The sequence below is a fragment of the Sabethes cyaneus genome, chromosome 3 (genome assembly GCF_943734655.1).
Source record: "Sabethes cyaneus chromosome 3, idSabCyanKW18_F2, whole genome shotgun sequence".
Taxonomy (NCBI): domain Eukaryota; kingdom Metazoa; phylum Arthropoda; class Insecta; order Diptera; family Culicidae; genus Sabethes; species Sabethes cyaneus.
Window position 1 is genome coordinate 195,613,001 of NC_071355.1, and position 14,994 is coordinate 195,627,994.

A 14,994-nucleotide genomic window follows, 5' to 3' on the forward strand; every position below is an offset into this window, starting at 1 on the left:
AACTTACTTTTTTGAGTTCGTACAAACGGAACGCCATTTTCCATTGTTCAAAAGCTGCAATCGACCAATCAGAGGACTCGGTCCATCAACCAGTCGCGCTCCGACCTCCCTAGGATCCGATACGACATCCTTATAGCCAGAGTTAGGTAACGAGGTGAAAATTATTTTGCTCTCCGATGTACCCTATTTAAAAAAATAGAAAAAACAACAAAGATGAATGAGTGCACTTTGACCGTCTGCATACATGTGGTAATTATGTTCCATTACTTAAAGCCCCTATGTATGGCCGGTCAGCTGAGCACTGAGACTAGAGCAGGAAAAAATCGAAAGCGTACAGCGCGCGAGTGTGTAACAGTAACCGAGTTATGATAAGTTCGAGTACGAATGGCGTAAAGATGGATAGCGAAAAGCCTCCACCACCGTTGCACACGTTCCGTGGTAAGTGAATTTCCGCGGAATGTGTAAATGAAACGGTGAGATGATTGCAACAAATTTTCCTCCGCAATTGCAGCTCGCTCGGGTTTGCAATGCAGATCGGTATGCAGTGTGCGCGGTTAAAATAAATAACTTTAGTTTGGTTGCTTTCAAAAACGATCTTTAAGTTTGTAATAAAACGATTATTTTTTTCTCTTGGAAAAGTCTCCGGTTTTGATATTGTTTACGGCATAATTTTAGCAATCATTTCAATTAGCGCAACTCTATTTTTCCACATTTTAAAAAACCAATTACCAATCCAAAATCACGAAATTCAACAATAGATTGATTTGACGTCTAACGACGAACAAATTTTGATATTGTAGGAGGGCCCGGCCTGACAAGAGCACTTGATGAGGACCACGAATGTATGAACACTTAATCCATTTTATGTTAAAAGCAACGAAATTTTTATGGATTTCTTATGAATGTATCATGTAATGTCATTCATACGATATATAGTTGGAACATTATTAGGAAGCTCATTCATTGCATTCATTCCATTCACTCATACAGTACATTAAATAGCTGCAAGTCGTCCTATTTTCCTGCATTACTCTAGCGAAAGAAGATGAACTTTTTGTCTAGCCTGTAGAGGAATCTCTACTGTACTGTCAATACTCTACTGTCATATAGGAATCTCTACCGCCATTCTCTGCATAACGAAATGACATAGTAACATAGACAAGCAAACATAAGCAGATCCTATAAAAACGCGACGGCGCACATCCATCTACTCCGAAGTCTACGACCTCTTCCTAATTCTCTACTGAAAATAGTTTTGAGTACTCTTTCGTCGGACATTCTGACCACGTGTCCAGCCCAACTGCCACATTTTACTACATTTACTATATTAGAATATTTGTATATTTGATATATCTTGTCGTTTGTGCATCTGCGCCACATTCCATTTTCTATTTTGTCACCAAGTATTGATAGCCGAATTTTACGCTCGAAAATCCCAAGCACTGATCGATCAGCTTCCTTTAACGTCCAGGATTCTTGCCTGTAAAGGGGCACCGGATAGATAAGTGATCTGTAGAGCGCCAGTTTTGTGAAAATTTGCAAACTACGGGACTTTAGTTGGCTACGTAATCCGTAGAAAGACTAATTCGCAGCTGCAATTCGTCGTTTTTCTTCGCGGCTTACATCGATGTCACATATCAGGGGCGTGTCAAGGTATACTACCCAGCAAACCAGATATCGTATATTCATGTCGAGATTTAATCTTATATAAATGGATTTCACATCGGACTCGTATAAATGTACACATCTTGTAAGCACAATGTGTAAATTTCATCGCATGTAATGCACACGATGATTTATATACGAATTAATAGTAAAAATCGTAAGTAGGTCGAAAGATAATCGGGTTATGCTTAGCGAATATCGCGTATGACGATTTCTTAGATTTAGTTACCAACAATGGCTATCATGAAGATGTAATCGTATTTAATTACAGTTTTCATCGGATTATGTTTTGCAAAATGTTTTATATGACATCGTTTTAGATTTATATACAAGCAGTGATAATCATGAGATTCTAGGTGCATTAAAACATAGTTTGCATCAAAACACGTTCAAATTTGTTATTTCTTTACAAAAAAAACAAAAAAAAATAGAGAGATTTGAAGGATACGTTCTTAATGCAGATTTATCAACCAAAAAAATTAACGGTTTCTTCGCTTTTATTTTAAATTTAAATATCTATTTATTTCTTTTGTTAAAATAGAACTTATTTTTATTGTGACGGAAAATTTAAAAAAGTATTATCTGGCTTGAAAAACTTTTACAATGACCTTTTTAACTATTATAAAAATGTTAACAATTCAAATAAGCCCGCCTAAATATTAAGCAGCAAGCATATAATGATTAAGTCATACTGACAAGACAATAAAAGATCTTTTTGAAAAAGCACTCTTTGAGGAGTTTGATTGTTTTTTAGCATATTAAAACCACGTAACGTAACGTTTGTTAAAAGTTAAAATGTTAAAAGTAGAAACTCATATTTTTTAGATATTTCTCTGATAGGTAAGTGAACGAACGGAAATCTTAAAATTTACCAAGGAGAGTATTTTTCAGAACTGAGCAAGTCTAGATTATGATCCATTTCGCTTATTCTAAATGTCTTAATATCAGTGCATCTTATGGCTTTTCAGAAGAAATGCAAATGTTAAGTGGAATTGGAAGAAGATATTCTTATTGTTGTAAGCAATTTTGTTCAGCATTCTTTTTTAAATAACTTTTAATTTCTTTTTAAGGGCTTCTGAAATAACAGACATTTTTGTACTTGAGCTTTAATAATATTATCTCCATGTAATCAAATATGTATATTTAGAACAATCTGTACCATGGAATGCTAACAAAGGCACTGCATATCATTCCATGAAGTCAGCATTATCATTAAAATTAACGATCAAATGCAAACTTATTTACGACACTGTAGTTCAGTCACAAATGACACAAACTCGTATGTCGGATGAAAATAAATCAAATCCGTACTTACATGTTCAATGCATCAGATGCGATCTCATTGCTTACATATACTTCGGTTCGGTTTAAGATGTGCAAAAATATCATAGAGGTATTTATGTGCCAGTAGCTTAAAGGTAATGAACAAATACTGCGGTACGGGTGGTTCTTGGTTCTAAACCAAGAGAGTACAGCTTGTTTTATAAATGATATAGAAAAAAAAGTTAAATATTGTAACAGGTCGATAATATCTGGAAGCTTATGAAAAAAAGCTTTTCGGCAAAGCTTTTACTTTTTTGTCTCATTAACTTTCAGGGCGAATATTTGGCTATAAATAGCCTGCTCTGTATGCAATTTTTGACACTTGCCATTTACCACATGGGGAAAGGCGAAGGGTAGAGTAGAAATATTATCGTAACTGTGTCGAAATGCAATTCAGTTAGTCGTATAAACTGTTTTGTTTTGTCGGCATTTCAATTATTCTGAAGAACTAAATCATGTATATCGCCTCCACTTTTGCATGTATATGCCGTTTCTGCGCATGATATATGATTTGATAGAACTTATATGCTGACGTTTATCTCATTTAGAATTAAGTTATACAGACCAAAATGTTTGCTGGGTAATTCTTCCATTACTTCATATCGTTCCCCATCAAACTCTACCTCGGCACCAACACCAATTGGACTCCAAAGTTCTCTTTGGCAGTGCTAATATTAAGTCCCAACCTCGCAGGTTTAAAAGGCCTGCAAAACAAGGAAGCATATGAGATTATGTGATGATAGTCCCGTTCCTTTCCACGTTTGCTCATCGTACTGAACCTTCCAAGGTAATGTTGCAATGCAGGTTAGAGAGTGCACCCCCTTGCTTCAGTCCATCTATCGACACGAAGGCGGTTGGGGTTTCACCCACTATACTGGCACATAATTTTGACCCATCTAGCGTGGCGCAAAACAGTTTAACTAATTTCGTTGGAATATTTGAGCATTATCTGCCACAGCTCGTTTTGTTTGACGCAATCGAACGCCGCCTTAAAGTCAACAAAAAGACGATGAGTCCGCAAGTTGTACTCCCGGAATTTGTCTAGTGACTGACGTAGGGTAAACATCTGATCCGTCATGGGGCGACTCTCACGAAAAACAGTTTGATACTCGCCGCCGAAGAATTCCGCTAACGTTCTTAGTCTACAGAACAGAATGCGAGAGAGCACCTCATAAGCTGAATTGAGCAGTGTAATGCTTCGATATTTTACACTCGAGTTGATGTCCACCGGATAATTCGTTGCTTTTGCATTCCCAACACTATGAAACCGATTCCATGTTCTGACTTACATCGCCAATGCAGAAGATGTGGCACTTGAAAGAAGTATCTGGAAAAGGGTGCACTGCACTATCTCCGGAATTATGCCACTGTAATTTCTAAATAGCTGCGATCTCCACTCCGTGTCGATGTAGCTCTCGAGTAACCAAGTCAGCTCTAGTTGATTTTCGGTATAGTACCTTACAGGGGTCGCGATGCCAAGATCCCGCTGATGGGTCTGCCATCTTAGGTCTGCTTATCTTAGGTATAGCTTGCGGAATACAGCGGTTCATATTTAGCCTCTCACTCTGCGACAGACGCAGAAGTTCACACCTTCTAGCTTAGCCGCATTAAGCATGAAGCATTTGCATGTCTGGCCTATCGTCGATCGTCATAGTTTTACTAAGATCTGCGGGGAGATGCTAGATAGGGACTTGAGAGAGCCAGCGCTATATCCGTCGCATTTTCCTGGTACTTATTTCTTACTTCTACTAACATAGAGCTGCGGTGGCTCTTGTCGTATCAAGAATTCCTCTTCACTGTACTCGGGTCTAGGCTACTCGTCACCAATTCATCTTGACACACGCAAGTCGGCTTCAACCTAGTCGAGCCAACTAGCACGTTAGACCCCTCGATTCCTGGTCTCGGTGGACTTCACTGCACAGTCGTCCGGCATCCTTGCGACGTAGCCGGCCCACCGTAGTGTCTCAACTTTAACCAGATGGCACGATGGTAATCTCTCCAAGTAGTACCTGCAATGCGCGGTTCATATGCCTACGCCATTCTCCGCTATCTATTTGTACTCCACCAAAGATAGTCTGCAACACCTTTCGTTACTATCTCATGTCCGTAGAGGAGTTCACTGGTCTGACTAACGATTTGTACATCGTCAGTCTTAAGTACGGAAAAGTAGGCTCGACTTCCAGCTTGAATGCGTCATTGAATCTCCTTTACTCGTATATCTTGGCGGTGACCAGAGATCCCAAATATACGAACTCATCAACCACTTCCAGTTCTTCGCCGTCAATAGTCACTGTCCATTGGAGGCAAACACTGTTTTCCCTGGAACCTCCTTCGACCATATCTTTGGTTTTCGACACTCAATATTTGTAACCCAATCCTCCTAGACTCTGAAGACTAGTAGTTGGCTTCTCTCTCTGAAGATCGTTCCTCTCGTTTCGATGCCCGTTCGCCGGATCACACCTTCAATAGCGATATTGAATAACATACAAGACAGTCCTTCCCCTTGTTCGGAAGGACTCGATGGTGCCCCCGAAACGCGCACATAGCACATCATTCGCTCCAGGGTAGCTTGGATCGGCCGCGTCAGTTTGTTCGGGAAACCGTACTCGTGCATTATCTGCCATAGCTGTTCACGTTCAACTGTATCGTATACTTCCCTGAAATTCCCGAAAATATGATGCGTGGGCACGTTGTACTCTCGGTCGACATTTCTGGAGGATTTGTCGAAGAGTAAAAATTTGATCCGTAGTAGCACGGCCCAAAAAATAATAAAGCCCGCCTCAAAAAAAGCAAAGCTGTGGCTTTAAACGTCTTTCTAAGACTTGACTCTTCTTTATCGATAGACTTCGCGGCCGGCTATTAGAGTACAGGACAGTTACGGGGCTAGTGCAAAAATCCTACTGACTCTATCTAGAAGCACCGCCTAGCCGAGATTCGAGCATACGACGACTGGCTTGTCACACCAGCAACGTACCTCGAAGCTAACTGGACGGCACCCGCCCCAAACTACCCTACGAATTCTCTTGCTATTGGAGATAGACGACACAACAAAATCTGAGAATGAAGTAATTTGCGGTTTCGTCACTAACAAGAATGACATTAGCTGCGGATCGGTTATGCAGGAGTGAGAGGCGAGCGAAGAGTGGCGGAGAGGATCCGGGAGTTTGATATTTGATGTTTTTGATATTATTCCTACTGCAAACAGCCTCAGCGAGGGCCCCAGCTAATGTCAAAAAATCTTTACATGTGTGCGTGGTGGAATACTTCATGCACCTTGTAGGCCAACGTAATGTCGCGGTCTCGCGATAATTACAGCAATCTAACCGATCGCACTTTTTGTAGATAGGACAGACCACAATTTCCATCCATTCCTCCGGTAGAGTGTCCTCCACCCAAATCCTTGAAATTATCCAGTGAAGTGCCGTTGCTAGCAGTTCTTGGCCATTTTTGTAGAGTTCTGCCGATTCTTTCCGGCGGCTCTATTAGCTTCAGCTGGTCGATTTCTCGCCGAATCTTTTCCAGATCGAAAGCCGGCCCGCTGGTATCCCAGGTTAACTTTCGTTGCGTCTAAAATTAACATTAGTTTCAATATTGTAGAACGAAAAAAAGGTTTAAATCAAGGAATTATTATAAACTAAAATATTGAGATGAACTTAACGGAAGTAAGTCAAATTCTACCAAAAAGATGAAGAAAATTATTAAAAACATATAACAAGCCGACACTCGAACAAAAAGGAGTAAAGATCCCAAAATCATTAAACATAATTTTGATGAGATTGAGATGACTTGTGTTTGAGATAATACAGAAAAATAGCAGGAACCAGATTTTTTTTAGAGTTGAAGTTAGAAACGAAGCCAAATTTGTATTAGAAGTAAAATATTCAGCCTGAGTTTACTTAAACACTAAAGGTAGTTTATAAAATGGTTGTTAGTGCTACACTATCACATGTACTGCGTCATAATTTAGAAGAAATAAATTCATATTAAGCTTAGTATTTATGATGGAAAACATATGTATCGCTTCTCCTTTTGCCGTTTTCCACTTCCCACAGTGAAGGTAATAACATTGTAAAAAATCACACAATTAGCTCTCACTTTTCAACATCACCTTCCATCTCGCATCAGCTGATCACAATACAACAACTAAACCGTAAGCAAACTGTGTGCATGCCCGAGGCCCCGGCTTGATCTGCGTTCATTCAGCCGAGCCAAGCAAATTCCAAGAATACCCGTCAACTTTTGCTTTCCGTTGTACTATTTCACAGATCGACGCTGCCAGATTACCCGGACCGTGCCGTGTGCTAGTCGTCACATCATAAAAGTGAATGAATTTCTCCCGTTCTCAGTAGTGTAACGTCCGGCCGATCGGTATCGTGACCGTGTCGTCATTTTTCACTTAACCTCAACCCATCTTTGGCGCGGACGAACCAAACGGGATTCGGTGAATCAGGGCTGACCATTGAACGCTTCACTAAATAACAGCGTGCTCTCGGGTGGAGTCAGACAGCATGCATACTACCACTGTATGCAATTTAAATTGACCTTTCGTTAATTGGAGAACCTCGTTCGTTTGCAATGAATCGTCTTAATTGATCTTAAGACTGCCCTAACCTTTTCTTCCGTGCACGAAGTGGTATCGTTTCTGAGTAGATACTAATGGACTCACAGTTGTTTTTTCCTGCAATGAATTTCTACGTTGATAGATTGAACAGCAAGAGGAGATAGAATTTACGACGAGTTTTGTTTACAATTTAGTATATAGAACGAACAATGTCAACAGTGAATTCCGGTCAGTCTAACAATGGCAGACCCGTTAGTCACTTTTATGAATGAAACTAGACTCCTTGTCGTACCGTCAGGCTGTTCACCTGCTACAGTTGCGTGTTATTCGGATCGTGAATGGTTTCTATATTACGTATACGTAATCGGACAGTCAGGTTTCATGACGTATTATAATTACCATATGAATGGGGGCTACTGTTACAACTAACAGAAACACTGTCGTCGGTCAATTTTTGTTTCGTGTTCACGAGCACAGTATCGTCGTATCGTCACGCTTCCAAAATGCACCTTTTTTCGACGCAATTGTGTTGTGCTCGTCACCAGAACCACCCGGATGAATCAGACGTGCTGGCAGCAGCAGTATGCTAATCATTCAAAGCGGAAGTCGCCATCATTGTTGAGAATAATTATAATCACTCCGTTTTAATGCAATTAATGCATTTCATAACAATGTGAGTCAAAAACGAAATGATTTGAAAAAATCATAGATAAAAATTACACATTTTCTCTGCAACTGTAAATTATTTGGGAGCAGTCCCATAACCTTCAATGTTAAAAGTTACTTGAAAATTAACAAAATCGATTAATTATGCAAAACGCGACCCAGTGGTTTCAACAGTGTCGGGTAATTAGCATGACACCACTGACCCATTTGACAGTGGAACATGTTTTAGCCTATCCTCTAATTAATCTCGTTAAACTTGCATAACAAATTTTGACGTTCGTCGTCTTAATTACTCTAGAACTGAAAATTTCGTAAACAAAATTTTAACGAACTATTAGAAGTGTCACGCGTTAATTTGTCTCATATCCCTCTCACTTCCACTTGTCTGTGTGAATAATTGAAAGCGGTTCTGCTTAGTCGTCATCGTTCATTGCATCGACTCTATGAGCGTGAAAGCATACACATGCACGGTCAGCAAGAGGTTTTGTTGGTGGTTCGCTTTTATGAATTTTAATTTTATCTAAATATTTTCATCTTGCGCTTACACTGTGAAATTGGTTGAGTGACTTGCCACCCGTAGTTCACACCCAATTTCAACCATTTCGTAACCAGGGTGGTATGTAATATGGTTAATGACGAGAGATTAATTTGACAATTTCCGATTAAAAACGCCAAAATTAAAACTACACAATACATCAACCTTGCGAATGCTTTCGAAACTTGTCGATTAAAAAAGCTCAAGCCTCAGACGTGGCATTCAATGCAATATAATTGTTAACTAAAGCAGAACCCAACAAACATTTTTGTTGTATAATTGCTTATTCGACTGTCAAATAGCTAATATCAAAACAGCAATAAAAAATGCTGCAGCAATAACTGTATAGGTTCCTTTCACCATTAAATGGATTAAATCGGGTTTTTACGACAAAAAGCGTTCGTAAAACCCACTATAAGAGTGCAATCAAACTCTCATTATGACTTGTAAATGGCAAATGATTTCAATACAAACATATAAGCCTTTCCACAATAGAATGGTCTACTGACTATTTTCGTCAAAAATGAGATATTTGCATAAATCACTTTTTTCCTTGTTGGGGATATTGAACCACTGCGACCAGTTCTTTGATCTATTGTTTGTGGTGATAGAAATCCTATTTTCAGCGATGTTTCACCACTTGTCACAAAATCAATACCATCCCCACTTCACTCAAATCATGGACGTCAATAAGTCATAACGTTTGCCTAATACGACACAGAGTGAGCGGCCAATAAGGAAAGATATTAAGCCACTCAGTGAAAGGTACATATATTGAAGCAATAAGACGTTCAATTTTAAGAATGGAATGGATGGAATGATTGACATGATGATCAAACGCAGCTGTCAGGATAAATAGTATTCACTTGCATGTTTTGACTGTGATGTAAACTGAAGCCAGTTTTTCGTCGCTCATCTACCAGCGAAGAATGGAGAGATATATAAACTCGATTCGTGTAGTAGAACTAGGCCTTCCCCAGCGTTTTAAAGAAAACTTAGGGAGAGGGAAGTTAGTCCGCGATAATTCACTATATTATGTTTGTTTCCTTGTACAGGTATACCTCGATATAAGGCAATTTATTATTTCAAAAAGATGTCTTATATCGAAATTGTCTTATACCGAAACATCATTTAAAAAAAGTTGCGTTGGTAGTCGCTAATTTTGCTGTGTGTTGTGTGTTTACGTTTTTTTACCATTACCAGTACGTTAGTGACATGTGATAACGTTGTGAGCCGTGAAGTAAAAAGGCGGATAGCGGCTGCCAACAAGGCCTTCTAATGATTACGTAGCCAGCTGAGGTCCCGTAGCCTACAACTCCGTACAAAACTCACGCTCTATAATACGCTAATTCTCCCGGTGGTACTCTACGGCCACGAAGCGTGGACGTTGAAAGAGAGCGACCGACGAGCTCTTGGCGTTTTCGACCGTAAGATCCTGCGATCAATTCTTGACGGCGTATTACACGAAGTACGGTGCAGGCGCAAGAATCATGAGATATACCAAGTATACAAAGATGCGGGTATTGTGAAGCGGCTAAAATACGGCAGGCTACAATGGGCTGGCCACGTAGCAAGGATGCCGGATGAGAGACTAGCGAAAACAATATTTAGCAGAGAACCCGACAGAGGCCGACGACTTCGAGGCAGACCCCGTACCCGTTAAATCAGCGCTGTTGACGAGCAGCGGGTGTTAGGGGCGACTAGAGAGTGGCAGCCCAAGACCGAGTAATGAGGAGACGGCTGCTGAATTCGACATGGATTCGATAAGCGGATTGTCGCCGAAAAAGTGAAGTAAAGTAAGTAAGTATCACCTCACAGAAATCATTAAATAACTTGAAAGAAACAAGCAAAAAAATATTTTTGGGGATGACGTAATCGGAAAAATAGCTGATATAATCGGAAGTAGGTATAATCGGGTGTAAATATAATCGGGGGCTGATATAACCGGAACCATACTGTATTTCGTATCACGAAGCAAATCCTGATGAACGTAAAGAAACACTCAAGGAAAGTGTTTCGGTGGGCAGCAGCAGACTAAAAAGTGACGCTTTTATAACTTTCTAACCAAGAAGTTAATAAAAAAGAGTGCGACTTGACCAGCTGTTACGATTGCGCGATTGTAAATGCGATTCTCGTTATTTCATACAAGTTTTTGCATTATTTCTACCATTATCTACCAGAGAAAAGAATATTTGCTCCGTATCCCAAAGAGAATCTCGGACAGGCTATTATATGGTCTGAAACGATTTGCTCAGAGACCTTGAGAGCATGCGTTCGGTAGTGCTCCGGCAGAAAAAGAAAGATAAAACAAAACTGACGTTCATTCGGGGGTAGAGTAAAGCAGTAAAGCACTGCAAAACCAAACAAAAAAAATCGTCGCTTGTTGGAGAAGGTAATATCCGACTGAGAAGAGCAAATCGGTTCGTCTTCTGCGCTTTGCCAGTAAAACGCCGAGAATTGAGACTATTTTCGGAGCACGAAGGAAGTTGGATTTTGCGTTGATTATGTATTAATTTGGGATCATTTTGTATTAGTTCTGTATCAGTTATTTTGTCATTTTTGTAATTTTTCCGAATTGTATTTGTTATATTTTTGTAATTTTGAAGTTGTTTTTGTTATTATGTTTGAATCTCTTCCGTGTTACATTCATCCCATTTTTATCCAATCAGTATTTAGATATGGCAGATGGTTGAAACACGGTTTTCCGGTTCGGGTGACGACTGATGGGTTAACATCGGTTCAGAATAGTGGAGGACACCTCAGTCGCTTTCATGCCGTTGGATGGAACGAAACAAGGGGATGCCCTCTCTAACCTTGCCTTTCAACATTGCCTTGGATGGTGTTATGCCTGCCCAGTTTGCTTCGAGGTACGTTAAGGGCCTAATAAGCCAGTCATCGTACGTTCGAATCTCGGTTGGGCGGTGCTGCTGAGTCAATATCATTGCACAAGCCCCGTAATTGTCTGGTCTTTACTCTCTAATAACCGGTTCCGATGTCTGTCGATAAATAAGGGTCAAGTCTTAAAGGCGTTTATAACCCAAGGCTTGTTTTTTTATGAAAAGTGTAATACGAAGGGCAAACGTGGAAAGGAACAGGATTATCATCACGAAGTCGCGCATGCTTCTTGATTTTGCGGATGACGTCGATATCTTCGAAATCAACCGTAGAGTAGTCAAAGAGGCCAGTGCAGTGAGTTAGGGATTACCATTAACACCACCAAAACGAAGTACGTGGTTGCTGGCAGGAAACCGGAAGGGTCAAAATGGCTTTGGTGCCGAGGTTGAGCTGCATGAGGAACGGTATGAAGTAGTGACATGTGACAGCGATGTAGGCCGTGAAGTAAAACAATGAGTTACAGCTGGTAATTGGGTTCTTCTACGGATTACGTATTCAGCTGAAGTTCCGTTATATGGAGATTCGCACAAAACTAGCGCTCTACAGAATACTAATCCTCCCGATGGCTCCTTACGGACATGAATCATGGATGTTAAAGGAAGCAGATCGACGAGTGGAAATTCTGCGATCAATACTTTACGAGCTACATCAAGTAATGCGAGGTATAATAAGTATACAAATATGGTGGAGGTGGTACAATGTGGCAGCCTGCGTGCACAGTGACCAGAATGCCCGATGAAAGAGTAGCAAAAACTGTTTTCAGTGGATTACCTACAATTGGCCGAAACACAAATGGCTGAATCACGAATGGTCGAAAAACAAATGTCCGAAACACGAATGGCCGAACGTCATATTCGACCGAAAATATTCACGGCTTTCAACCTGCACAAACGTTGGGTGTATGCTATCCTTAACTAAGGGATAATCTCTTTTTTTACGAGTTGGGAAATCTGCTGAGCACCTTAGAAGATACGGTACTATCAGACAACTCAGGGAGTGGGGTTTAGGTATCCCGACCCCCCCTAATGGGGCGTGAGGAACCCGACCCACTAAAACCCTACTCGAGTCTCCAGCCTCAATCCCCCTGGCACCACCTTATCGGTATTACTTCAGGGAGGGGCTATGGTGCTTAACGCACTCGCTTAGATAACTACTGGACTATGGCAGTTAGGCTGTTTATTCGCCGTTGATCGGCTCTCCAGCGGTTTTGTAGCTCAAGTACAATCTGAGTAGCAGCCGCATTGACCGCTCCCCAGACGTCCGAGCTGGAACACATCCTTTGGACTAAGTTATCCGGGGTAGAGTCCTGTCCGCTCACTGCCATCATGTTGCTTCTCGCGCCCGCGAAACGAGGGCATATGAAGAAAGCATGTTCTGCAGTTTCCTCAACGTCCACGCATTCGGGACACGCGGGGGACTCCGCCTGCCCAAACTTGAGCAGATACTGTCTAAAACAACCATGCCCTGACAGAATTTGTGTCAGGTGGAAGTTGACTTCGCCGTGGTGCCTGTTGACCAACCCGGATAGTTCCGGGATAAGTCGATGTGTCCACCGGCCTTTTGTGGAATTAGACCATGCCCGCTGCCATGTGATCATTGAGGCCGATCTTGTGGTACTCCGTATGCCTCTAGTTCCACGTTGGTTGAAGCACTCTACGTCCTCGCTGATGATGATACCAATAGGCATCATACCCGCTAAGACGCAGATTGCGTCATGGGAAACTGTGCGATACGCACTCGCCACTCTCAAGCATATGAGACGATAGGTGCTTTCCAGCTTGGCTAAATAGCTTTTGGTACCTAACGCCGATGACCACACCGGTCCGCCATACCTAAATATAGACTGGACCACGTTGGATAATAGCCTTCGCTTGCTGCCATATACCGCAGAGCTATTAGACATCATACGAGACAATGCCGAAATACCTGTGGAAGCCTTCTTGCAGGCATAGTCGACGTGGCTCCCGAACTTGAGCTTGTCGTCGACCATGGCTCCCAGAAGTTTAAAGTACCGCGTTGACGAACCGACTTGCGGTTGTTCACCACGATAACCTCCATCGCATCGCATCCAACCTTCAACAATGCTTATAGAGTGGGCAGCCGTCAACTCAACCTCTCTGATAGATTCACCATAGACTTCCAAGGTGATATCGTCCGCAAAGCCAACTATCACCACACCTACCGGGAACTTTAGCTTCAACACCTCGTCATACATGACGTTCCACAAAACCGGGCCCAGTATGGAACCTTGCCGGACCCCTGCGGTGATTGGAACGCACTTCTGACCCTCCTCCGTGTTGTAGCATAGCACACGATTCTGGAAATAATTTTCCAGAATCCTGTACAGCGACACCGGCACTTGGACTTTCCGAAGCGAGTTGGCTATGGAGTCCCAGCTAGCGCTATTAAACGCATTTCTCACCTGTCCTCTTGCGCTGGATTGCCACCTCGGCTGTCTTAGTGACAGACAAGATGGCATCCACCGTAGATTTGCCTTTTCGGAAGCCGAATCGGTTCCTTAACAGACCGTTTGTACTCTCCGTGTACTGTACGAGTCTGTTAAGGATAACCTTCTCCAGCACCTTACCGGCAGTATCGAGCAGATAGATCGGCCTATATGACGAGGGGACACCCGGAGGTTTTCCCAGCTTCGGCAACAGCACGAGGTTCTGTCGCTTCCATCTGTCCGGGAAATGGCCAGCTTCCAGGCATCTACTCATTACTGCCCCGAATAACTCGGGGGCCTCTAACATAGCCGCTTTAATGGCCATATTCGGGATTCCATCTGGCCCCGGTGCCTTGCTCACCTTTAGGGATTTAGCGATCTCGTTCGTAACCGTCACTTCGTCCCCGACCGCCAAACCGCCGTCGCCCACGCTTTGGATGTTCGGCTGGGAGGCCGACCATCCTACGCTATGGTCAGAGATACTGAAACGTTGGCCGTGGGACGACTCAGCGGCCTGGGGCCAGGGCCTTGGCTCGTGGCGCGGAAAGAGGGATAATTCCTACTAGTCAGCAAACGTAGGAAACTGCATGCATCTAAATAGAAGTGGTTTCTGCAGGGGGTGGGAGGCTGCCATCGATATACGATACGATAGGATGCGATATACGTATCTGTCGCGAATAAATTTAAATAGTAGAATTTAATTGGAAAAGTTTTCTTTTTCATCAGTTCAAGCCTAATAGCGGATTTTCTTGCTAAACAATCCGCTTCTAAACAGCCATAAACATCAAACCGTTTAACGGTTGCTTAAACGTATTAAAGTGACTTTATAAACCAGTAGAAGCTTTTACTAGGCTCACAGCCTTCAAACTACTTTAAAGCTGCTTAAGGGTGTTAAAGTGGCTT

The 14,994-nt window shown here is 41.9% G+C and overlaps 1 protein-coding gene across 3 annotated transcripts in view; it reads right to left on the reverse strand.

Moving 5' to 3' along the window:
- Positions 1–14,994, reverse strand: part of LOC128744411 (protein bark beetle) — a 63,606-nt gene that overhangs the window by 19,310 nt on the left and 29,302 nt on the right. For all 3 annotated transcript variants that reach the window (XM_053841408.1, XM_053841409.1, XM_053841407.1), the window contains exon 3: positions 8–183. In XM_053841408.1, coding sequence (XP_053697383.1) covers positions 8–183 — 176 coding nt within the window. The remainder of the gene's footprint in view (positions 1–7; positions 184–14,994) is intronic.